The 25982-nt window shown below is 39.8% G+C and overlaps 1 protein-coding gene across 10 annotated transcripts in view; it reads left to right on the plus strand.

Annotated features, from left to right (window-relative positions):
* Positions 1–25982, plus strand: part of LMO7 (LIM domain 7) — a 142227-nt gene that overhangs the window by 73309 nt on the left and 42936 nt on the right. For 6 of the 10 annotated variants that reach the window (XM_069970625.1, XM_069970624.1, XM_069970627.1 and 3 more), the window contains 10 exons: positions 9122–9152; positions 9998–10111; positions 13054–13246; positions 16661–16913; positions 17513–17707; positions 17946–18203; positions 18799–18960; positions 19670–20377; positions 20993–21022; positions 25682–25799. In XM_069970625.1, the coding sequence (XP_069826726.1) occupies positions 9122–9152; positions 9998–10111; positions 13054–13246; positions 16661–16913; positions 17513–17707; positions 17946–18203; positions 18799–18960; positions 19670–20377; positions 20993–21022; positions 25682–25799 (2062 nt within the window). The remainder of the gene's footprint in view (positions 1–9121; positions 9153–9997; positions 10112–13053; positions 13247–16660; positions 16914–17512; positions 17708–17945; positions 18204–18798; positions 18961–19669; positions 20378–20992; positions 21023–25681; positions 25800–25982) is intronic. The other 4 variants (XM_069970632.1, XM_069970634.1, XM_069970635.1 and 1 more) reach the window with 2 other exon arrangements.

Below are 25982 nucleotides of genomic sequence, written 5' to 3' on the forward strand. Positions count from 1 at the left end.
AGGTCACCTTGTAGTCACTAGACCTGCTAACCTATTGTGCCATATAGGAAGATGATCCAGAAGTTATAGCTATAACTCGCTGAATGTTTGTGTCAACCAGAATGATTCTTTCCCTCCTTGAGTCGTCTAAAAATATCTGGTGATGGCTATTCCTTGCCTATTTTTTCCTTTTAAAAGAAAAAGTTTACCTGCTTCATACCAGAGCATCTTGAGGGCTTGTGTAGAAAAATATGAAGTCTGACAATTTTCTGCTTTTTCTGATATTGCTTGTAAAACATTAGCTTTATGTAGCTAGGCAGGCCCCTTTATTCATTGTACTTTAGATGATGTAGAATATTTGTAAAAGGCAACTGATAAACTGTAATGCCTTGTAAAGTGGCGTGTACAACATGGGAGCATGCACGCGTTAAGTGAGGAATGATCACCAAACATGTCGTTTCAGACCGCGACAATCCTTAAATTGTTTTGTCACACCCAAGACTACACCTGAGATGATGTGAATCATGAGCAAATTACAGGCTTATTATGGATTGCCAGCATAACCGTCCCACTAATCACAAATGAAATAAACCAATATATGGGAAAATTAAAATATTTGTCTGTGAAGAGTCCAGAAAATCCTTTTGTAGCTTATCAACATGTCTGAACCAGTACACAGTGTCAAAAGCAAATTTACCCTTCCCTATGTATATGAAAAACTCCCACAATATAAATACCAGCTTTGAGGTAACAGTTTATTTTTTAAAAAATAATTCTAAATTCCATTTTCATTTATATGCTTCTTATGATGAGCCTCTTTCTCTAGACCTGGACATATTTATAGTTCCATGTGATCAAGGGGGCTTTTGTGGCCATAGACTTTGATAAACCAAATGTACTTTATTGGTGTCTAGCTTTGTTTCATGAACGTTTACAAAACCATGTTCTACCCCACTTGGGTCATTTGTGAAACAAAGCAAATGTAGTCATTAATAAGCAATGTTCTATGCATAAATGTCTGAGACTATGCTGTGGTACATGTGATGTAACACCTTTTTGTTGGTACACAAGTGATAAAGCCCATGAAATCAGATTTTAATGGGGACTTATGGGGACTATAGTACTTTACCCTGATCAGAAGTTTCAATTTGATTGTTACACCCAGAAAAACTCTAATGTTGATTTCATCAACCTGTCCCAGTAGTGTACACAAGGTTGTGAATACAAAAATTCTTCTCTACTGTATTCACAGAGGAGAATACTATAACAGACGACATGACGAGGGATAATGTAAACCTCCCATAAATTTCACCTGCCTAACACAATGAGAAGAGGGGCGATGCCTTAAAGGGGTACTCCAGCGGGGGGGGGGGGGGCACTTTTTTGCTGGTTCCAGTGGCGGGTCCCACATTGCGGCGCTCCGGTGCCTGGTTCCTGGTGTCTGACACTGCCCCGAGACGATACGTCTCAGGTCCGCTCAGCCAGTCAGTGATGAAGGCGGGATCTGAGCGGACTTGAAACGGATCCCGCCTCCTTCATGGACTGGCTGAGCGTACCTGAGACGTCACCAGGAAGCGGCTGGGAACCGGGCACCGGAGCGCCGCGATGCGGGACCCACCGGTGGAACCGGGGAGGTGAGTTGGACGTCTTTTCCCTCAGCCGCCTCCTCCTCGGTCCCAGCAAAAAAGTGCCCCCCCCCCCTGCTGGAGTACCCCCTTTAAAAGCATTAAAATCCATAAATCACCATGCCCAGAAGGAATCCATCCTAGATTTTTGCAGGAATTAAGTACTGTGTTAGACAGGGGCTACAGAGTAGTATCTCAATTTTTGCAGTTGATACTAAAATGTATTTAGTAATCACCACAGAGGAGGATAATATCATATTACAGAGGGATTTGGAGAAGCTGGATGCTTGGACAGATAAATGGCAGATGAGGTTTGATGTGGATAAATGTAAGGTTATGCGATTGGGCTGTAGAAGAAATAAGTACATTTATGTTCTGAATAATAAAACACTGGGTAAAACTGTTTCTGGAAAGGACCTGGGGGTATTGATGATAGTAAATTGCACTTTAGTGATTAGTGGCTGCCAAGGCTAATAAAATAATGGGATGCATCAAAAGAGACACAGATGCTAAAGTTGAGAACATAGTTTTGGCTCTTAGTAAATCATTGGTCAGACCCCACATGGAATACTGTGTACAGTTTTGGGCACCGGTATATAAGGAGGACACAGCTGAACTGGGGCGGGTGCAGAGGAGGGTGACCAAGGTCAGTAAGGGAACCGGTGGGATACAGTACCAAGGTCATCAAGCTTGGGGTTATTTAAGCTAGAAAAAGACGTCTTAGGGGCGTTCTGATTACAATGTACAAATATATGAATGGACAGTACAGAGATCTTTGTAGTGATCTTTTTACTCCTAGGCCTGTAACCATGACAAGGGGGCATCCTCTACGTCTAGAGGAAAGAAGGTTTCATTATCAGCACAGATGCAGATTCTTCACTGTAAGAGCAGTGAGACTATGGAACTCTCTGCCACATGATGTTGTCATGGCTAATTCATTAAATAAGTTCAAGGGAGGACTGGATGCTTCTCTTGAAAAATATAATATTACAAGTTATGGGCATTAGATTTCTGGTGATGCTTTCATTTAGGGATTAGCCTTCAACATATTAAAATAAGAAAGACGATGATAGCAAAGATCTGCTGCCCCCACCCCTCCCCCCCCCACACACACACACACTTAAGGCCCTATTCCACGGAACGATTATCGTTCGTATTCGGCCGATAATCGTCCCTTGGAATAGAGTGCAACGATCAGCCGACATCGTTCATGTCGGCTGATCGTTGCAGTCGCTTGTTTTTCAACATGTTGAAAAACAAGCGACTGATATAGCAGCGATCTGCTGCCGTCGCTCCATTGAATAAGAGCGTCTGCAGCAGACGCTGCTATATCCTATGGGCTGCCCGGACGATCAGCGATCCCCCGGGCAGCCTCCCCGCCGCCCCCTCCCGCACTCACCCGCTCGCTGCCGCCGCGTCGAGTGGCAGCGGCAGAGAGCGGGGAACGAGGAGCAAACGAGCGCTGAGAGCGCTCGTTTGCTCCTCTAAACGACCGGTGGAATAGGCCCATTACACACTTAGGTGCACTTACCCGCTTGTGTTATCGCGCCAGCAGCTAGCAGGGAACGAGGAGCAAACAAATGCTGACATGACATGGGGGGCTTCAGCCAGGTTGTTGCATTGGATTTGTTTTCACACTTTGTCACACATGCCGTTTACACTCTCCTAACACAAACTTGATGAATTATTTTTCTACGTAATGCTTCAGTATGTTATGTGCTGTTTCTTGGTCTGCTCCCATGACTGTTGACGATGTTCTACATCAGAATATAACAGTCTATAACAGAAAGTGTTTTTGGCTAAAGGTCAAAGTCAATACATTGTTCTCCTCACCTAGCAAAATATATTCTTTTCTTGAAGAAAGGTTTTTGCTAATATGTTTACATTCTCTGACATCTTGTTTCCTGTAGACCAACTTTAGAAGGCAATTTTAGTCATTATTCTAAAGTTTGTGTTTGTTATGGTTTTGGCTTTATCCCCTCCTTTTTTCTGCAGTGCGCACCTCTGTGACACATTTCCTTACACTAAAATAAGTTCTATTCATGTGGCAGATATTCATCATAAGTAAACCATGCACAGACCTTTATTCTATTCCATAGAGCAGGATCCAGTAAAAAAAACAAACACACAGGAGTCGCTTATTGGCATTTACCATAGAGTCCCCAAAAATATACCTCTGCAGTGTGAAAAGAGCCTAACCCTAACATTTGTGTATACTTATCATATTTTATTTTTAATTCATTGCCAGACACATTTCCTGTTTTAACAGAATTTAGAGGTATGATTTACAGGAAGACTTGTGGACACTGACACAGTAAAATGATCCAGACCCTATTTACTAGAATGGGAATATTTTCTAGGCTTTTTCTATGACCTATGCAGATGTGGTACCACAGCTATTATGAATATGGTAGTAGATCCTCTGTTTTCTATATACACCGGTGTCACATTTTATTGTATTCCTGTTTAGGATAAAGAAGACACTGCTAGAAAGTGTTCTGTACACAACAGGAAGTCACAGTTTAAAAGGGAACTACCAGCAGGTTAGACAAATCTAACCTGCTGATATTTCCTAATTGCACAGGAGATGCAGAGGAGGAAGGTGTGTCTCTTACCTTTATCCTCTGCGTTGTTCCTGTGCAACCGTTTGGGTCAGTGGGGACATATCCGCAGGTTAGATTTGTCTAACCTGCAGATAGTTCCCCTTTAATATTATGCCCAGTGACCAGACTAAAAACTAAAATTTTATGATTATTTGAGACTATAGATAGTAGAAAGGAAAATTAGAAAAAAATCTGTTATAAGCAATAGATCATGTTCTAATGACACATTGGGGGGAAATTCATTGAGTCTAATAGCTGTGATTTTTCTAACTAGTTTTAGCCATTTGTATTTCTCCTTGTGGTTTGTGAATTTATCAAAAATTGTGCACGGCTTAATAAAATTGTGCAGTTTTTGTTTTCACCTGGTCTAGTTTTATTTATATAGACACCAGGGATGGGGCTGTAACGTTAGTTAGATGGAGCTGTCAGCTTTGGCAGCTGCATCTAACTAGCTAATTAATGCGTGCGGTCCTTGGCTGTACAAAGCTGCAGAGGGGGACGGTGCCGGAGCCCTCTCTGCATCTTCTTCTTAACGGCGGCATGGCGGGTATACCAGTCATGCGTCGTTAAGGGGTTAAAAGGGATTGGCAACATTATAGTAAAATAGTTCAGTGTACAGTATTAGTACGTGTACTGACTGCACTTACTGACAGCAGCTCCCTACATGTCTCGTATAGCTAAAATCAGATGCCCCTTCTTAGACATATACAGGCTCAGTGGAGGACACAGAGGGAGTGACATGTTCACATGCTCCTTCATGCTTGGCCACCTTATGGACAGAATTACCATTCAGTATACAAACCAGAAGGGCACAACCCCGAGAAGGGGGGCCTGATATCAGCATTGTGAGACCCATGGAGCTGCTGTCAGTAAGGGCACTGCGTACCTTTATTAATACTGTACAGTAAACAATTTTACTATAAATTGGCCACCCTTTTAAGTAACCACATAGTTAATAGCTTTGTCAGACCACACTGAGGCTTGGTTCACCGGGGGGGAGATCTAATTCCTGTAAAAAATTTGCATAAAATCTGATAGTTCATTTTGTGGGCGAATAGGGTTTTTTCTGCCCTGTTCAAGTGCATGGGACATTTTCACTCATCTGGTACTGGTTCTGTCCTGAAGCCCAGAGGATTGGTTATAATATTTGTAATATAGTGGCAGGGGGGTTGTTGTAGAACATACCATAAAGTGTCATTTACATGGTCAGATTATTTCCTATTACAAGTGCCAATTCAGTGTTGTAAGGAACCTTTAGTTTGAGAATGTGGCTCACATGTTGACATTAAATGGCAGCATGAACCGCTGATCATTCATGCTGCCATTAAGTTACAGTATTGTCGACAGCACATATACGAGGAGATGTGCAGAATTTTACACTGAACAATAATTGTTGGCTGCTAATCATACAAGGACTTCACAGTATCACTACTTGGGTGTTTTTAAATTTACAGCCAGTCTGATATATCTGCTGCATGTAAATATACCTATGCAATACTTATTATTGATCTTGTTGCTTGCAGTAATTACCACTGTATAACCAACCCGTGCACTGTGTATACAGCATTTAAAATTTACTTTCCCAAGTGGCAAAACCAGCTTTAACATATATCCTGGTCTCCATGTATCGGTTATCCTGCCGTAAACAATATAGGAATCCTTATGCAGTGCTGAAGTATGCAGAGCGTGTCATACAGATAGCCACTTTTTCTTGACACCATAATGGCCATTGTGTTCATTGTCCTGGGTTGGAATGTGTCGCATGGTAACAGGGTAGGGAACAAGCTATAACACTATGCCCTCCCCACTGTTACAACATGTACTGTACTATACTGAGCTACTTCCCACAAACGAAAAGTGCTGACTTAATTTCAGGGGGGCAAACATTTCCTCTATGTTGGGGAGAGTGGAATCGAAGCATGTTAAAGACAGATCAGTACACAGAAAGAAAAAACCTCAGTGAATCACATGCTTTCCTGTCTTATCCCATAATTGCAATGAATAATGCCACTAGAGCTGGGCAAATGAGCACACTTACTTTTGCCAGCTAAGATAATCCTTTAGCCCTTGAGCTCTTGTGTCTAGTTTGCTTATTTGGCCTCGGGGCATAAAATTGCACTCACTTATCTCCATCAGGTTCTCTCCGACCTGCACAGCAGGAGCTACGCCCAAACGTTGCAGTGAAACCCTAAGCATTACCTGACTCCTGAAACTATTATCACCATTACTAAGGTCATGCCTACTGGGAATGCTTTTGTGTAAATATTAATTTATTCTGGTAGCTGAAATTACAGTCAAACAAGTATGAAAATAACTATTTACACCAAGCTACTAAATAGTGAGTTGCTGAAAACGCATAACTTCTGATACAAAATAATTGCCTATACTGCAGGCTGGGGAACATTTTTTAAAATGCTAAACCTGAATACTGAAACAAAAAAACAGATTTAGAATTCTATTTCGTTGCAGTGTTGTAAAGTGTTAACATGTTGGAATCAAGCACTGGCATTATTATTTGTTCCATGTCTTACGTGTGGTGACCACGTCCACAAAGATGGATGTTTCCCTGATGATGTGATGGCCCATACTGTGGCCACTATACACTAATAGACTTAAGTATTGTATATCTCATACCTGCCAGTTGTTTTTGCTATTTGCACATTAGACTTCTAGAAGCTGTATGCCTTAGGCTCTGTCCTGATCACATACATCAGTTTATGACGAGCTCTCCTTTAAGGAGAGTAACTACCTCTTTGACCCACAGAACACATAAGAAACTTCCCTGACCTATGCCCTGAATGTAAAGTCTTATATATGCAGTTGTATACCATAGAATTCTATAGAGCAGTCATGTCAAACTCTGGCCCGCGGGACAAATCTGGCCCACAGAGCCATTATTTTTGGCCCGCCAGGCAATTCAAAGTTTGAATTACATCTGGCTCGCCATGGCTACTATAAACGAGACTATGGGGGAGGGCTGGCTACTATATGAGACTATGAAGAGGGCCGGCTACTATATGAGAATACTGGGGAGGGCTGGCTACTATTTAAGAGACTATGGGGCAAGTGCTGGCTACTATAAAGGAGACTATGGGGAGGACTGGCTACTATATAAGAGACTATGAGGGAGGGCTGTCAACTATATAAGAGACTATGGGGGAGAGCTAGCTACTATAAAGGAGACTATGGGGGAGGACTGGTTACTATATAGGAGACTATGGGGGAGGACTGGCTACTATATAAGAGACTATGGGGAGGGCTGGCTACTATATGAGACTATGGAGAGGGCTGGCTACTATATGAGACTACAGGGGAGGGCTGGCTACTATATGAGACTACAGGGGAGGGCTGGCTATTACATGGCTAGGGGTTTAATCATGTATCAATTTATCATGTCATTTATCATAGTACACAGTGCTGGGAGACGCACACCACTGATGCCAGGACCACGGCATTTGCGCTTCAATAGTTATCAAGGTTGGCCCGCGACTTTGTCCAATTTTTTAATTTTGACCCACTGTGTATTTGAGTTTGACACCACTGCTATAGAGGCTGCTATGTTTAGAAAACAAAAGGCTTGCTATGCAGTATACATTTTTCTACAATGGCCAGCGATAAATATGCAGTATATTCTGGCATTTAAAGTGTAAAAAAACAAAACAATGAAAATACATGTTTGTTTGAAAGGTATAACCATAGCCCTTCATGTCTCTGTATTTAGTTAAAACAGCATGGTATTGGGTATATAAACATGCTATTGGGCTCTAGCATAAAGAGAACCTGGTTCATTAGTTTAGAAACTGTGTGAGGGAGTATAACCCCAGTGAACCCCGATACTACAGCAGTTGTGTTGTGTTTGGGACCTCTCTTTGACCACCACATGGCACAGCAGTTGATCAGTTTCCCAACATAGTGATGGCTTGCTGATATTAATATTTATAGAGAACGATTCCATGTTATAGTGTCATGTTATCAGTGGAGCACAGAATATGCATTAGACTTCCTGAATCCGTATCCATTTTAAGTTTATAAGTTCATTTTATATTTGATTTTTTTTTACTTTTTACTTTTAGTTTTAAAAAAGAACAAAACAACAAAAATAGCAATGCTAAATCTGTCTAATGATAAATACCAGCAACACTGAGACCTCATTGACTGTCATAGGATGTATTGGGTTGACACCATAGTGCCCATCATGTTACCGTGAAAAGTAGGACAGCGCGCTGCACTGTTTTTTTTTCCCCTACTAAATTTGATGAAAACTCTGATGAAGGCGCAAATGTGAACCATGCCTATTCTGTAGTATTAGATTTTAGTCCGTGGACCATAACCCTGTCAAAGTGTACAAAAGGTAGGGGTTAGAGAGGTCAGACATCCTGTCTTTTCATTGGTTCGCTGCCAGCAGATATTTTTATTAGTCTGATGTGGAATTGTGTTCAGTGTTTCTCTTTGGAGGCACAATGTCACTCTGTTTTACTGGTTATTGCTTAGGACTTTAGGACGCACGTAGTGAAGCAAAATTTATAATCTGTCCTTTAGTTTTCTGTGACCTTCAAATGTTATTATTGATGAAACTATTTCTATTTTTAATTTGTGGAAGAATTAAAGTCCAATATATTCTTCTTGCTCGATGGCTTTGCTCAGTTTTGGTAAGAGTCTGTGAATATACAACCAATCTCCATGATATTGATGAAGCCGCTGCTTCCTCAGTCAGTTCATTTTATCTTGTTGTGTTATGGGACATTGCTGCACATTGACTGTGTAATCCCTGAACGTTGGCGCTTGACTGGACATGTCTGGATCAGGGTGTGATGGTCCTTTTTATAACCACTCATCAATGTTTCATCTGCACAATTTTTTTTTTTTTAAATGGAATTATGTTATATATGTTTTATTTTCTTTGTTTTTCTTTAGGCAGGTAGAGACCGAGAGAAGATTAAAAAATGTAAGTATCGCGTTTGTAAAGTGTTGGTTTCACTATTACTTCAGGTTACATATTCATGATCTGTGCCTAGTTTCAGTTGAATGTGCATCATGCGATCTGTCTATCTTAAAGGGGTTATCCAGCGCTATTAAAAAAAAAAACATGGCCACTTTTCCCCCTCTTTTCTCCAGATTGGGTGGGGCTTCAAACTTAGTTCCATTGAAGTAAATGGAGCTTAATTGCAAACCACACCCGAACTGGGGACAAGAGAGGGGAAAAGTGGCCATGTTTTTGTAGCGCTGGATAACCCCTTTAAAGTCTAATGTGGGGCTTCCTCCATTTGGCCATGCACTCCACCCATCTCCTGTGGGTGTTTTAAGCAGAGACTAAATGGATCCTGCATGCCCAGTTTGTAGGCTTAATATTAGCCCGAGAGAGGCAAATGTAGGACCATCGCTTTGAGGTAACCTTAACGTAGTGAGATGGTACGCTCTATTTGATCAGATGGTTTGCTAAGAACCTAATTTTTTTTACATTTTTCTATAGCTGTTATAACACTCTAAATCTGTATATTATTTATATGGAATGTCTCAGCTGTTGCAGGTTGTTTTTGTCTTTATGGCTTAAAGTCTTAAACATTGAGTGCAATATTCTGACCCATCTGCCTTATTCTTCAAAATATAACTGTAAATCAGATGTGCCATGTGTCAAAGTTGAGTACACGAGAGGATTTTTAAATAGAAGGAAATTACAAATCTATATTTGACCAGATGATTTGATAGAAAAAGATTCTCGCCTGAGTACCCCTTTAATCATAGTAACCTAAGCTTAATGTGTTATATAACCGTTTCATTTTTACCTTTTAGGTTTTGATCACCTTGTATTGGCTTGGAAGAAAAGCACAGAGCCTGCCATATTATAATGGTCCACAACTTAACTTGAAGGCGTTTGAAGGATTGCTAGGGCAAACACTAACCAAGGTGAGCAGAACCAATAGAAGTAATAATGGCACATTATGTTATCCAGTAAGATCTCTCAGAACATTTGTGATAGACGATTGATATACTGTATTACTAAATGTCTCTTTAATATGTATTAGACATTGGACCAGACTACATTGGCTGCTGTTCCAGCTGTTAAATGAATTGCAAAATACTTGCATCAGATGGCTTACCTGTCCTGTAATAAAAAGAAAAGATGTCCTTGTAAGCCGACTGGGCTTGCTTACAGTGCATTCAGTTTCTGTATATCATTAAGTTACAACAGAGAATTTATTACTTGCTGGTGCTAGGCAAGGAGCGAGAGGCTGTATCTGCTTCACCAATGTCAAAGTCCAATTCAGCTTTACGTACTTTACATTCTTTTCATCATCTTAAATGTAGACAGTGCCTCAGGCTTTAGAATATACTTCACAAATAGCCTTTTTCCCATGTTTTTTTTTCTGAAAGAACACTTATCAGGTTTATCTCTTGTCTTTGGCTAAGAGATTTTAGCAGAGATTGATCAAGCGCTGTAAACTTGAAGGAGTGAAAATGGCAGTAAAATGTAATTGATAGTGCCACAGAAATTACAGCACACTGCTGATGTGAGTCTACACTCCCCAAGCCATAGTTCATATATTTTTGGGGCATGAAAGAAATTCTATAGGACTAACAATAGTGTTTACTACAGAGAAAGCTGTAAGTGATAGAATTGTGCCATATTTCCTGTAAATACATGCACGCACAGAAATGGATGGGGTCTGGGCGTACTTTGCCCATTGATGTGTATCCATGTAACAAACGCAAGAGGATTAGTAGCCACGATCTGATTATGAGGACTGATTTCCTGACATAAACTAAAAACCGTGAACTCATAGGTTGCTTCTGTACATGCCATTTCAATAGGACTTTTTAATATGACTTAGTAAAAAAAAAAAACACAGTTGTATGGATAAGAGTGAACAAACATGCAAAGTCCCAGTTCCTCATTACTACATGTTCTTTTGCAATTGTTCTGATTACTTTGGATCAGACGTTGATGACCTGTTTTCCAGATCTTCCCAATCCATGTTCTCCTCTGTACTTGGTCAGAAATCTAGACATATAAAATGATTGGACTTTAATTTGAAGAGTTTTTTCATAATTCATTGATTTAATAAAGTTTATTGCAAATATAAAGTTATATTTTTGTTTAAAAAGTTAATTTTTTTTCAAGCCATTTATGTCTTTACGTTGGGTGGCAGCAGAAGGAGTTGACATAGAGCTCTCTGCTACCACCATTGTTGATGTTGGGAACTGCAGAGCTGCCCATGCTCTGGTCCCTATTTTCTCACTCTGCTCACGGACAGTGCATTTTACTGTCTAGGTTTCACTATTTAGCAGTCGGCTCACTATTGTCACTGGCAGTATTACAGTTAAAAGGTAACACCAACGTATAGATAAGACAGGATCAGTTAACTCACAGTAGGTGAGAGTCACAACCTTGCCCCCAGTGACTTCTGCACAGGTTGTGAACATGCCTAGAAAATGTTTTCGTGGAAGCTATCTCCACTTTGTTTACTGTGATCCATGTAGCTTCTGTAAGGAAGCTCTCTAAATGCTGTTAGCAGAGGTGAGCTCAGGTAGTGTGTGTGTGTAATAAACAAAAATAATGTAAAAAAAAAATAGGAATAGTAACAGATTAGAATAAAAAAAAAAATTAAGTATCTTGCTTTAATCTGTAAAGAAAAAAATATCTGTGACACATCCCCATCAAGGAAAACCAACCATATACAAGGGAAATCCTTAAAAAATGTACCAATGAAGTATTTCTGTGCTGCACTGAAGATGTGAGAAATAGAAATGGAAAAAACGTGGGGTGTGGCAATTTCAGATCCTGAAACCCTGACTTATCCTTACTAGTATCAAGTGTAAAGGTTGAGTAAGAATCATGCATTACTAGTCAATTATGAGTAGAGCACAGTTTCTTCTTGTCAGACTATGAATTACTATTAGTAATGCAGAACCTTCCTTGGCCGAGGAAGAAAAAATGTAATTCCCTCAGGCTTGTGTTGATCAAGACAAAAATGTATAATTAACATTGTGAAATGGCATATTAACATACAAAGTCATATGGTATCATTGCTAGATCACGTATCAACTCGTGTTTCACTACTGTTCCTGCCATATTTACGTTTCAATAATAAAACAAAAATGACAATTAGTGAAAAGTATTAGGCTGTATTTACACGTTCCGCGAAGTTGTCCGTGCTCATTGATCACAGACAATTTTACAGCCCTTTGCTTACTATTGGACTATTTAGACGTTCTGTGATTTCACGGATCCGTGATCCATTCCGTTTAAAAATAGGACATGTCATAACTCAGGACGGAAGCACGGAACGGATTCCCCATAGAAATCAATGAGATATGTGTTTTTCACGGATGAAAACACGGATGTGATGTAATCAATGTAATTTAAAATGCTTTAAAACAGATCCGGGGAAAATAGCTGACATGGATGCAAAACGGACTGTTTTGCACGGATCACAGAAGTAGCTAGCAGACCACAATCCCGTACCGGGAAAAACACTGAACGTGTGAATGCAGCCTAAGTGCGTTCAAGTCGGTAGCTTCCTCTGAGGTGCAGTAGTAGATGACCAGTCCAGGATAGTAACTAAACTAAATGGTGCAGCAATGAGGTTTACATACGTGTTTTACACATTTAGGCCTTTAGGCTTTTTTCCCCTTAGAAAACAATGGTTCTAGGTTTCCCTTTCAGTACAGATTGAAATATTAAAGGGATTTTGTAAAAGTCTCATGTTTCCAGTATGCGGATGTACAGTCAGAATAATCACAGATGTAGAATCCAGTCCCTATGTGTGTATACGTGTTCTTTGTCCCTTTTTTTTTTTTTTTTTTTTTTAATTTCTAACTTGTTTCTTGTTGCTGACTAACTGTAGGCACTTGAAGACTCCAGTAGTCTGAAGAGAAGTGGAAGGGACAGTGGCTGTGGTGACTTGTGGTACAGTGAAAAAGGAGAAAATCTAGATCCTGTTCACAAAAGAGACGATTCTTGGGACAGCTTGGATTCCTTTGGCTCCAGGTCATATACAAGCTTTTCTTCAGACACAACACTCAAAGGAAGCAGTGAGGGTAAGGGTCTCGTTCTTCTCTTTTTGCAGCTTAGATTTTGTTTGTCATTTATTTTTTCAACCCCTTCCCGTCAGCAATCCGTATATATACGTTCCTACTGCACTTACCTCGTGCAGTAGGCATGTATATGCATGTTCCTGACTTCAGGGTCTTACTGATATGTGCGGGACCACTGCAGCTAGAGCGGTCCCGCACACATCAGAGTGTCCGGGGCCGGAGGTAATGAGAGGCAGCTGCGATCTTGCAGCTGCATCTCATTAACCCCTTAAATGCTGCAATCTATAGCAATCGTGGTGTTTAAGGTACTCTGTGACTAGACAAGCTTCTGTCACTGAGTGTTCGGGACCCTGCTGCAGGGGTCCTGATCCCATCTACCGACAGCCGAGGCTAAGCCACTTACCTCTGTTCTGTCGGTTCGGCAATCTGTGCATAGAGTCTGCTCTCAGGCAGGCTCTATGCATAGATCGCAGATAACACTGATCTATGCTATGGCATAGCATAGATCAGTACATGCAATCTAATGATTGCATGTTTAAAATGAAAAAAAAAAAAAAAAAAAAGCTTTTAAAAGTACTTAAAAAAACTTAAAATACCCCCTTGCCCATTATAAAAATATTAAAAATAAATAAATAAACATATTACATATCGTAGCGTGTGGAATTGTCAGTTCTATTAAATTGTCAGTTCTATTAAAATATAACATTATTATTCCCACACTGTGAACGGTGTAAAGGGGGGGGGGGGACACCAGGATTGCTTTTATAAAAAGCAATCTAAATTTTTCTGTTACACCGATATGATATTAATAAAAACTAGAGCTCATAGCGCAGAAAATGACACCACAACCAGCCCTGTAGCCTGTAGCCCTATGGCTTTTAGAAGGAGAGGAGGAACATTGCAATAATTTGACCCGGACATCCATGCATCAAAGGGCTTGTTGCAGGCCTGGTTGATACCTGGAAGGTGTTTTTTTTTTTTGTTTTTTTTTATAAGGAATTGATTCTATGCTTTGTATTAGAACACTGCACATTTTTATGGCTCTTTAGTTTTTTCAAAGAATTTAAAAGAATGTGATGGTGACTTTTTTTTCTTTAAATATAGAAATTGTTCGTAAAGAATTTCTATTAGAGGCTATTTTGTAAGCGTGCATTCTACAATATGCACACTGGGGGAGATTTATAAAAACTGGGGCTAGAATCAGATTCCACCTTTCATTTTTCACAGACTCTTTAGAAAATGAAAGGTGGGATCTGATTGGTTGCTAGGGGCAACTGAGCCAGTTTCACTTTACTCGATGTTTGATAAATTTCCCACTTAGGTTTTGCAAGCCCCTATCTAAATGAAGGGAAATTAAAGGGATATTCCAGTAATAAAAAAGAGAACTTTTTACTTGGCTTGAAGAGCCCTCACTACTGGCTTAGACACAACACATTAAAGGGAGCAACTGGGACCAATAGCTGTTGGATTGGCTGTGGCAGAAGATTGGGAGAGGTTCATATGGTTGCTGTTTATTGTAAAAATGTCTTAATCCAATTATAAAATGTTATATTATGGTATACGTTGCTCATGCACATACCCCGTGCAGTAGGAATGTATGTATACGTTCCTGTTACTGACTGGGTTATTGATGAGAATGGGAGCGCTGCAGTGATGGTGATCCCGCTCTCATCTGTGTCCGGGGCCGGAGGTAATGAGAGTCAGCTGCGATCCTGCAGCCGACTCTCATTAACCCCTTAAATGCCGCGATCTACCGTGGTGTTTAAGGTGCCTAGTGACAGATCAAGCATCTTTCACTGAGTGATGGTCCCGATCACATGTACTGACAGGCGAGGGTAAGCTCCTTGCCTCTGTCTTGTCGGTTCGGCGATCTATGTGTAGAGTATGCTCTCAGGCAGGCTCTATACATAGATCGCTGATAACACTGATCTATGCTATGCTATGGCATAGCATAGATCAGTATATGCAATGTAATGATTACATTTTTTACAGTAAATAAAAGTGTAAAAAAAAAAAGTGTAATAAGTGTTATAAATGTATTAAAAAAAAACTTATAACCCCTCCTCCCCCATAAAAGTTTAAAAGACCCCCTTGCCCATTATAAAAGTAAAAATAAATAAACATATTACATATCGTAGCGTGCAGAATTGTCCGATCTATTAAAATATAACATTATTGTTCCCGCACGGTGAAAGGCATAAACGGAAAAAACAAACGCACCAGGATTGCTGATTTTATTAAATTATATATCACAAACAAATTCTTAAAAAGCAATCAAATTTTTTCTGTTACACCAATATGATTTTATTAAAAACTAGATATCATGGCTCAAAAAATGACACCCCAACCAGCCCTGTAGGTGGAAAAATTAAAGTGCTATGACTCTTAGAAGGCGGGGAGGAACATTGCATTAATTTGACCCGGACGTTTGTGCATCAAAGGGCTCTGTCTTGAAGGGTTAAAGTGTAATAGGTTTTGGGGGCGGAAGTTTTTAAACATTGAATTACTATATCAATGTTGGGTGGGTTATTCATTATTATGAAATATTTTTTTATAGAAAAGTGTGCACAACTTGACATGATTTTTAAAGCAGGCTTGACTAGATGAGTTATTTCAATGTAATGGCAACAGTTAAGCATAGGGTAGGCTGAAAGGGACTATTGTGTAGTCTTTTGTCTTTGCATCATCTTCACTGCTGCTGAATGACTTCAGTAGTGCAGATCAGCTTTTGTTTTCATAAACAGAGAGTACACTTGACATTCCTCAATAGGTTCGGGATGACTTTCTTATAAATGCACTGTGACTTTCTGTGTCCCTAATTCATGTTAACATTGACATTTACTTGGAAAAGGCTAAAATAATGAAACTATAATTATAGAACAAATCTGGCTTAGAGATGTGTTATATTAGATGCGATATAATATATTGGAAGCTACATACCAGATTTTGTATACTAGTACTGTAATTTGACATGTAGTGTAGCTGTGATGTTCTAAGGCTTTTAGAAAGAGCTCCCATGGCAAGGATGCAACTTCATAGTATTTGTGATGAATTTATTTGTGAGTAAATTGAGAAGATCTACAGTAAAAATTGTTGAACGTTAAAATTAAAGACGTCATAAAAGTTCTGTACATTAATATCTAAGAGCGTCTTCAACGAAGATGCACTTTAACTGCAGTCGTTGCTTGTACGTTAGGAACATGCATGCTTAGTTATTCCCTACAGTGCCAATGCTCTTGGTCTTCTGTCGCCGCCACATCCTGGTGGATGATGTGTTGTCCCTGCAAGAAGTGCCTTGCTCAGTCAATCACTAACCAGTGATTGAGTGAGTGGATCAAATGTTTTGTCACCCATGCCATTCATTACAGTGCTTTAAGAAATGTCAACACCATCTTAGTCTGTCTTGGTATTTTTCAGGTGGAGAAAGTGACACAGAGTCTGAACTCACCTACAAGATGCAGGATACAAGCAAGAATGACATGTCCTACAGAAGGACTTCTGGGGTGGAACCAAAGCCTGCCTCCAGCTTTAATCAGTTCCTCCCATCAAAATCAAAACAGATAAATTACATGCCAGCACCTTTAAGGAAGAAGCGGGTGGATAGAAACGAGGACAACAGGAGGAGCTGGGCTAGTCCTGTCTTCACAGAATCTGATGGAACCTTTACTAGGTAGGAATGGCCTTGTGGTCAGTAAAACCATAAAATAAACATGCTTTTCTCTAGGAATACACCGACATTACAGAAACAAGTATTCATAAAGGAAGTGTGACTGTCATTTCAAAAGCATTTGACATGTCAGATGTAAATGACAGTGACTCTTTTAAACTTACTAGCAGGGCTTTATTAGTACTCTACAGCAGGTAGGCCGTCCATAAGGTGTCATCCAGTGGGATGTTGCATGCGAGCAGTAATCTACAGCTTTAGTGATATGTATGTCATATTAGTGTTCCTAGAATGGTGTACGATTGAGGCCTGGTGCAAATTTTAATATAGCCCTCTTGATAAGTCACTTAATTTTATGAAGGCTGTGGGTTTAATGCCTTACAGTTATATTATTATTCCAGGAATAATAGTTTTTAATAATTACCAACATTATGTTGTCATCCTGCTACAGCATAATAATTAAGAATTCCCTTTTCGTCTGCCGGGAATGTGTGCACATTTTATTGTAATATCCTTCAGTTTAACACGGCATCTGCAGATTTGGGCCATTTCACGTCTCCACTTTGAGAGGGTTGCTTTCATTTCCTTAACATTCTTTCAAGCAGCTCAGATTCTGAGGATGATGGGAAGTTACCGGACTTGGTGCTTGATGATTTAGCAGAAAGAAAATTTCACCTGAACAGTAAGCAGTCTGTTTCTGTGACCCCTGCTCATTCTGTGCGACCTCAGATGGACTCTCAGAAACCAATAAAAACCTTACCAGAGGTTATTCCAGCTACTTCTCAAGAAGGAGAGAGCAGGTCAGAGGCATGAAGCTGATGTGCCGTGATGCAGACTCTGTAATGTGTGTACATAGCTGATTTTACCATTACTGTTTTGTGAAATAACACTGCTGGTCAAGGTGTGTGCAGTGGTTTGTATTTTTTATAATATAAATTAAAAATAAGTGCTATATGGCTGGTTTTACTACGGGCATGCTGGCAATTTTGGAGTTTTTATGGCGATATGGCTAATTTTATTGGCTATTTTGTATATTAGCCAAAGCCAAGGACTGGAAGCAAAGAAAGATGAAGAGGCATTAAAAGACCTTGTAGATTATGCTGGATTTTCTTCAGATGAAGATGAAGAGTCTGCTAGATTAATTCCAAATATTATCAAGGATGACTTCTTTGCTAGAAAAGTCAACTTGCCTTCACCAGTGCTAAAGCTTGCCTCCACACAAAAGGATCGATTTCAGAAGACTTTGTGGACCAGGGCTCGTTGTAAACCTTGGTACAATGAATTTCAGGGATTCAGGTTTGTGACCTCCCGAGTGTAAACATATACTCAAATGCTGCCAAATGAGAACCCTTTTCTAAGAATAGTGAGTGGGTCCCTCATATTCGCAGTTAAAATAAATAATGCCTATTAAAAATATTCACTGCCCTATTTACCTTATTTTCCCCTAGCCATAATCTGCTTATAAGAGGCCCAGCTAGTGTGGTGTATTGCCGCTTAAGCTTCCCTCTCAGTATCTCCACCCCTGATCACTCTGTTGGTGAATTAGAAGCAGCAATTCTTCAAAGGCAGCTAACACTTTATAAATGTGATCTTCAAAGGATTGGAAAAACATAGCAACTTTTTTCCAAAAACAGTGCGACATCAACTTGTGTGTGGTATTACAACTCTACTCTGTTCACTTCAATGGCACAGAGCAGCGTTACTACACATAATCTGAAGGCACAGGTGGTACCATATTTATAAAAAAAGCAACCATGTTTTTTCAATATGAGCCCCTTTTAACATTTTTCAAACAGCAATATATACGTGTGTATAAAGTAAAAGTCCTCTTATGAGACAAAGTTGTGAGGGCTAAATATCACATTTCATGTTTTCTTTAATGGCTGTACAGTAGGCGAGCTGGAGGGGACTGTCCATGGACATCTGATCTTGCTTCTGTATTGAAGCGGAAGAATGAACTAAATCTGACAAAGGAGTGTGCTAAAGATTTGGACGCAAGTTTGAGCAGTAAAGATGAGGGAGAAAAAACAGAGGGCCAATCGGAAAAGCCAAGGTTACTGTTGGCATGATGGCGTGAATTGCAGTGTTACGTTCCGTGTTTTTTTCTAGAATTCAGAAGAGTACTGTTCTTTCTAAATATCTGTGCATGCAATAGATGTTGGTTTCTTTTGTATCAGTACCATTGTATTTTAAAGCGATTATACCATCTAATGGTCAATATTAAAGGGAACCTGTCAATTGGCACAAAATTGGCACAGCACTTTTGGTTATCTGGTTGCTATTATATATGCTTGTAAACCGATATGCTAATGTGGTCCCCTTGTGCACTGGTCCCGTTAAGTTTCCTCCTTTCTTCATGATGCGTGCCTCCTCTTCTCAATCAGTCATGCCTCCACTCTGCCTTACAGCCCCGCCTGATAATGAAGGAGCTTGAGATCCTCGTGTAATGACAAGCCGGGATGGGCAGGAAAGAGGAAGCGGGGCTGTGAGTGTTTGATTGAGAAAGAGGAGGCTCGCGTTTGGTGGAGTGGGGGGAAGTTTAGGAGATACCTTTTGAAATACCTGCGTCGGGCCGCCCTTCTAATATAACGGCAACCAGGAGACCAATTGAAAAACTCTCCACACCAGCTTATTTCCAGGCTGGTATGTAAATATTTACCATTAGATGGTACATTTACTTTAAGGTACTTTTGAAATTAAGTCAGTGCTATCTGAAAGTCTACCTTCCTAAACTATTTTATTTTTCCTTTTGGATATTTTAGTCAATTTTTAATACTCCAGGCCCTCCAGAAAATAACTTCTGATTTGCTTTCTTCTGAAAATAAAGTAAAAATCGACCCTACATCTGGCCCTAGACTCATGCATTGTCTTGAGACTTCAAATGCACAAGACGATCCATTTGTGCTTCATGGAATATGCATGTTGCCAGATCTTCAAAATGATGACTTATTTACACGGAAGACAAAGACTTTTCACCTCAACCAAGTGGTCAACCTTGGTACACCTTTGGCTCTGGTGTTGGAAATGGAAAAAGATATTGTCCTGCAGTCTAAAGAAAAGGGAGACCATCTTCCAGATTTGGTGAAGGATGACATGATTGTTCGAAGAGCTCCATCTGAGCCAAAGGAAGTTCATTTGTCTGGTGCCCCAGACAATTACAATGCAGTTCCCTTTCCTGATCCTTGGTCTCTACCAGAAAATATACAATCAAAATTTCTTTGTCTAGTGAAAAAGCCACCAGAGTCTAACAAGTCAGATAATCAGACAAGACAAGGACGAGTGCTCAGTCCTTCAGACAAATTGAAGAAAGATGACATGCTGACAAGAAAAGTTAATTTATCTCAATGTCTAAATGATGCAAAGCCGCAACATTTTATATCCGGCCCATGCAGCGAAGAAGATCTTCAAAAGTGGGAGTCTATAAGGGAGGCCAGCAAAATAAGGCACAAAAAACGTCTTATGGTGGAAAGGTTAGGCTGTGTGCTGGTTGCATGCACAAAATGTAATGTCTTAGTCATATGCATTGATCGCACCGGCCTAAATGGCTGATTCTCAACATGTGGCTTTCCAGCTGTTATAAAACTACAGTTCCCATCATTCCTTGACAGCCAAAGCTGAAGGGCTGCAAGATTGATACACTCTATCGATAGGTATAGTGGACAAGGTTTCTGTATTTACCGCTCTATATTGACACCCAGCCACCCCCAACAACCCCCCGCAAAACCTACCACTAATTTTGGACACTTTAGTCTGGTTGTTCTATTTCTAACTCTAACTGTCCATCTCAGAGCCTGCTCAACAGCAGTCTTCCCAAACATGCCACTTCTAGTTTAAACACGTGTCACTACATTCAAGAGGGTTGTGGGTGTAAATTTAGTGAAACTTTAATAGATAGATTTTTTTTTTTATGTACATATAAGGACATATTTTGATGTGTGTCCACTGAGAGTGTTGTAGTTTCTAAGAATATTTTCTTAGCATGAATATAAACTGTACTGTGTATGAATTTGTTTTCAACTTTCATAGTCTTATGATTTGTGTTTGTATGAGAAAATATGCAAATCATTCTCTCTCTGGTTTCTCAGACTGCGGGAAAAACTCTGTGTGGAAACTGGGTAAGTTCATGGCAGGCCGCGCACTATCCGCTCAGTTGTGTCTCTTTTATAGGGCTTGTCTGGTTATCTACTAATTCTCAGATCCGCAACAAGCGTTTAAGACTTATCAGGGCAATGCTTGTAACGTGCATGATGCTGCTTCCAAGTGCCGTGCATGAAAGTATTAATGGAATGCCCTCTCAGAAGAGGTTTTCCTCGCTTAGCTTACTTGGCTGTTTGTTTTGGCTGTAACAATGAAATGTTGCTCTCAGGGCTAAAATAAATAGGAAGTGGAAGACGAAGTACTCTGTGTTCAGTTTATGGCTACATTTTAACCTTTACAGGTTCAAGGGGTTCTAAGAAGTGCCAACATAAGCTTAGTTATAATGAATAATGCACGCTGAGTACAGCTGTAAGAACCATTATCCTGATATCCTCTTCTTCCTTAATCCTGTTTTGTAACTTATGACAATGAAAAGTAATATAACATGGGGAGCTCATTAAAGGGGAGCTGAAATATATAATCTTTCACCTCTTCACCTGCTTCCTTTTTTGCGTCTGGTGCCATTAAGCTGTTTTACCACAGCACGATAAAAATTCTCTTATAACTATATTAGATTCTCATTTGTAGAGCAATCTTTCTTATTCTAGTCTGGTAAGGAGGAGGGGCACATAGACAGGGTTCTGTGTAGCCCTAATATACCCTCCTTCCTGCGCACCTGTTTTACACCCAGAACACCCAGACCTGGCAGCATTTTAGTCCCATTTCTATTATATCATTATTATAATATTATATTATTAGTGTTCTAAGTATCAGTGCACCATCTTGTAAAATTAGATTGGTGGGACCAAAAAGTGTGCCCAGCTGAGCTGATGAATTATCTTTGGTTCATAGGCTGGGTTCATACAGCTTTTTATGTTTCCATCTTACTGGTTTCAGTTTGTAAAACAGCAGGGTAGTCTGCACTGTTTTGTCCTGCAATAAACCTACACATATAGCATACAGTGACATCTGTTTTTAGAATCTGTTTAACATATATATATATATAATCTTTTAAATTTGATACATTTTAATGTAAACACAAGCAGTGAATACAAGTTTACCCCTTAGCGACCCATGACGTATCTGATACGTCATGGTGCCGCTCGGGGTGTTCAGAGCGGGGTCCCGCCGGGACCGCGCTCTGAACGGCACTGATCCCGGCTGACACGCGTAGCTGGGCAGTGCCTCTATTAGCCGGCGCGGGTCCCGTTGCCGCGGCGGCTAATTAAGCCTCTAAGTGCAGCTGTCAAACCTGACAGCTGCATTTAGAGGCACTGCGCCGCACGTCCCTGGTGTCTAGTGGGACGGATCTCCCCCCCGCGATGCGATCGCGGGGGGGAGATCCATTCTTCTGCCCGTGCCGGGCCTCAGCGTCTGAATGACGCTGATCCCGGCTCGGCAATAGATTGCTATGGCCTGCAGCAGGCCATGGTAATCTATGACCGATCTAATCGATCTTTGCTGTGTATATACACAGCATTGATCTCTATGAGAGATCAGTGCTGTCTATATACAAGTCCCCAGGGGGCTTCTAGTTACAGTAAAAAAAAAAGTAAAAAAGTGTTTTTATTAATAAAAAATCCCCTCCCCTAATAAAAGTCCAAATCACCCCCCTTTTCCCATTTTATAAATATAAATTAATAAATAAATAAACATATTTAGTATCGCCGCGCGCGTAATCGCCCGAACTATTAATTAATCACATTCCTGATCTCGCACGGTAAACGGCGTCAGCGCAAAAAAATTCCAAAGTGCAAAATTGGGGATTTTTTGGTCGCATCAAATACAGAAAAAATGTAATAAAAAACTATCAAAAAGTCGTATATGCGCAATCAAGGTACCGATAGAAAGAACACATCATGGCGCAAAAACTGACTCCTCACACAGCCCCATAGACCAAAGGATAAAAGCGCTATAAGCCTGGGAATCGAGCAATTTTAAGGAACGTATATTTGTTAACAATGGTTTGAATTTTTTACAGGCCATCCGATACAATATAAGTTATACATGTTATATATCATAGTAATCGTAACGACTTGAGGAAAATGCATAACAAGTCAGTTTTACCATAGGACGGACGGCGTAAATGCAAAACTCCCCGAAATCAAAACAAATCCGTTTTTTTTTTCAATTTGACAGCGCAAATGATTTTTTTCCGGTTTCGCAGTATATGTTATGGAAAAATAATGCCTGTCATTACAAAGTACAATTGGTTTCGCAAAAAATAAGCGCTCATATACGTCTCTAGGTGAAAAAATGCAAGCGCTATGGACTTTTAAACTTAAAATGGAATAAGCAAAAGCGCAAAAACGAAAATCGGCTTTGACCTTAAGGGGTTAAGAAAACATGGCTTTATCCTATTAAATCTAACCAGAAGCCCATATGACTGCAGACATGCTTCTGCTTGGAATGTGGTGCTTCCTATCTCCCCCGTGCTAAAAATATAATTAAAATCGCTCAACACAAGTGTAGTGGATGTGCAATAAAGTGAAGAGCCCTTAAAGTTTTATCTGACGTTCAGCTCGCCTCACTTATATCCTACTTCAGACATGATGGAGTGACTGAATGAATGTTGCCTTTAGATTCTTCACATTCTTTCAATATTACTGATAAGTACCAGACCCTCCCAAACTTTCAGTATACCATTATGCTCAATTGTTATACTAAGTTTATGCATAAACCATGTGTTCTGTAATCTATTGAATATACTGTGCACTCTTCACATATGTTATCATTGAGAGCGAGTAGTAGAATCTTGTTCCATCCTCTCTGAATGATGCTTTTATTCCAGTCTGTGCTGGGAGCAGCAATGAATTTACATGTTCCAATGTTTAACTTACAAATCGCTGTGTATTGTTATTATACAGTGATGTCTATGAGGAAGTGAGTAGGATCAGTAATGACATACAGTCATACAATGGATATATTCTTTATGCATTTTTTTTTTTTTTTTTTTTTTTAGGGGGGGGCTGCCACTACAGTTTTTGTGCCAAAGCCAGAAGTGGATTCAAATGGGATTGAAAATATACAAGGAGTACTTCTTTTTCTTGTTGGATCCACTTTAAAACTGAGGTGGCAGTTTTTTCGAAAAAAAAAGAAAAAATTTGCCATGTGTGAAACCAACATTCTACTAATGCACAGTTACAGGCTAGTGTTTTAGCATTTTAGTAAAAGGGCCTATATCTAGTTTGTTTATGAACCCCAGTTGCTTTTCATCCTGTGTGGTTCATAGCACATCTTAGTTTAAAGTTGCTCTAAAAAAAATATACGAAATTTGTAATAAAATCTTTTATGCAAAAAACTGCTTGCTTTACCTGCTTGCTTCTTACTTGTTTCTTTAAGAAACGCATTTAAAGTGTCACCGTCACTTTGCAAAACTTTTGACGTCATAGAGACATGTCAAAAGTTTTTATCAGTCTGGGTCTGAGTGTTCAGACCCGTACCGATCGGGAGAAGACTCTCTGCAGCGCATCCTCTTCCGGCTCTGTGTCACTTGGTCAGTTGGGCTCCATACTAAGCAGGGGGAGGACGCACTGCAGAGGCTTTTCTCCCAGCTCTATCTCCTGATAGGTACGGGTCTGAGTGTTCAGACCCGTTTTGTGAAATGTCAAGTGACACCTTTAAACATGTATAACTTTGCTTTTCTGTTGTCCTTAGGATGCATGTATTAAACTTGTAATGCATTTGGATGTTGTTTTACTGATTACTTTCCACGGAAATGTATGGTGGAGACAGCAGTGACAGATTTGTAAAGCTCCTGTGATTTATGTGTTATGGGCTTTTTACACGGGCAGATTATCGTGCAAAAATAGTTAAAATAGTTAAAAACCATCACTTGTTTGCTAAACAAGCGATAAAAGTGTCACTGTCGTTATAACTTTCAAAATCTAAATCAACAATAGATGTGAAATAAAGCAAGTTTGCAATTTACATTCATTATTTTTTTGTTATCATGCTGTAAAACAAAGCTGAATTTACTAGAAATCCAGGTCCAGTCTCCTGAAGGCAGATTTTCTGACTTTTGCTGGTTGAAAATAAAAAGACTAAACACAGGAATTCCGGCCAGTACAGAGAGTCACGGCTCAATGTGTCCATCAGTCACATGACTGCCTTCTCTGTGAGTGCTCAGATGGCCTGGGATACACAGCATTTCCTGTTTTCTGACAGTTTCCTGTTTTTTTGAGAAAAAAAAAGTCAGAACACATGAAGTGTTGTGTTTTCCATGATAACTAAAAAATAAATAATGAATGTAAATTGCAAACTTGCTTTATATCAAATCTACTGTTGAAAGTTATAATGACATTGAGACTTTAAGCGTTTTATCTGTGTGTGAAAGGACCCTTAGTGTAACACTGTGAAAGCGTTTTGATACCAGTGTGCTGCTTGAGCAGGGAATGGTCATCCTTCTAAGCATGGTAGTTAAATAGAAGAAAGGATTGCTCATAGCTGAGACTAATAAGAAGCATTTTCTAGCCGTAGAGAACTGTTGGAAATGTTTTGAAAATGGACCAAAATGTGTTTTTTTTTTTTGTGTGTGTGTTGAAGCAGCTTTTTTGACCTGTGCAAAGCTAGTATATTTTGGTTAGTCATTTTTCTCTGAAGCGATAGTATGTAAATGTATGTTTTTGCTTTTACAGGAGTAAATCACTGGAAAATTGCAATGCTGAGGAACTACAGAGTATGCGTCAAGTTCGTCTGGAAGAATTGCAGAAGATCAAAAGCCAGTTGCAGGAACAAGATCAGAAGTGGCAAGATGTATGCGTAGCTCTTTCTTTTGGTTAATTATATTAAGGCAGCTTGATATGTTATGACTAACTTTCATGTATAGTCATAGGGCACTTTAGACTGGGGCATGTCTCTTTGATGATGCTGTGCATTTCCTCGGCTTTTCTAACAAGCTGATATAAATAGTACTGGTTAAACATTGATAGTAAACAT

Source organism: Dendropsophus ebraccatus, chromosome 5 (assembly GCF_027789765.1).
Source record: "Dendropsophus ebraccatus isolate aDenEbr1 chromosome 5, aDenEbr1.pat, whole genome shotgun sequence".
Taxonomy (NCBI): domain Eukaryota; kingdom Metazoa; phylum Chordata; class Amphibia; order Anura; family Hylidae; genus Dendropsophus; species Dendropsophus ebraccatus.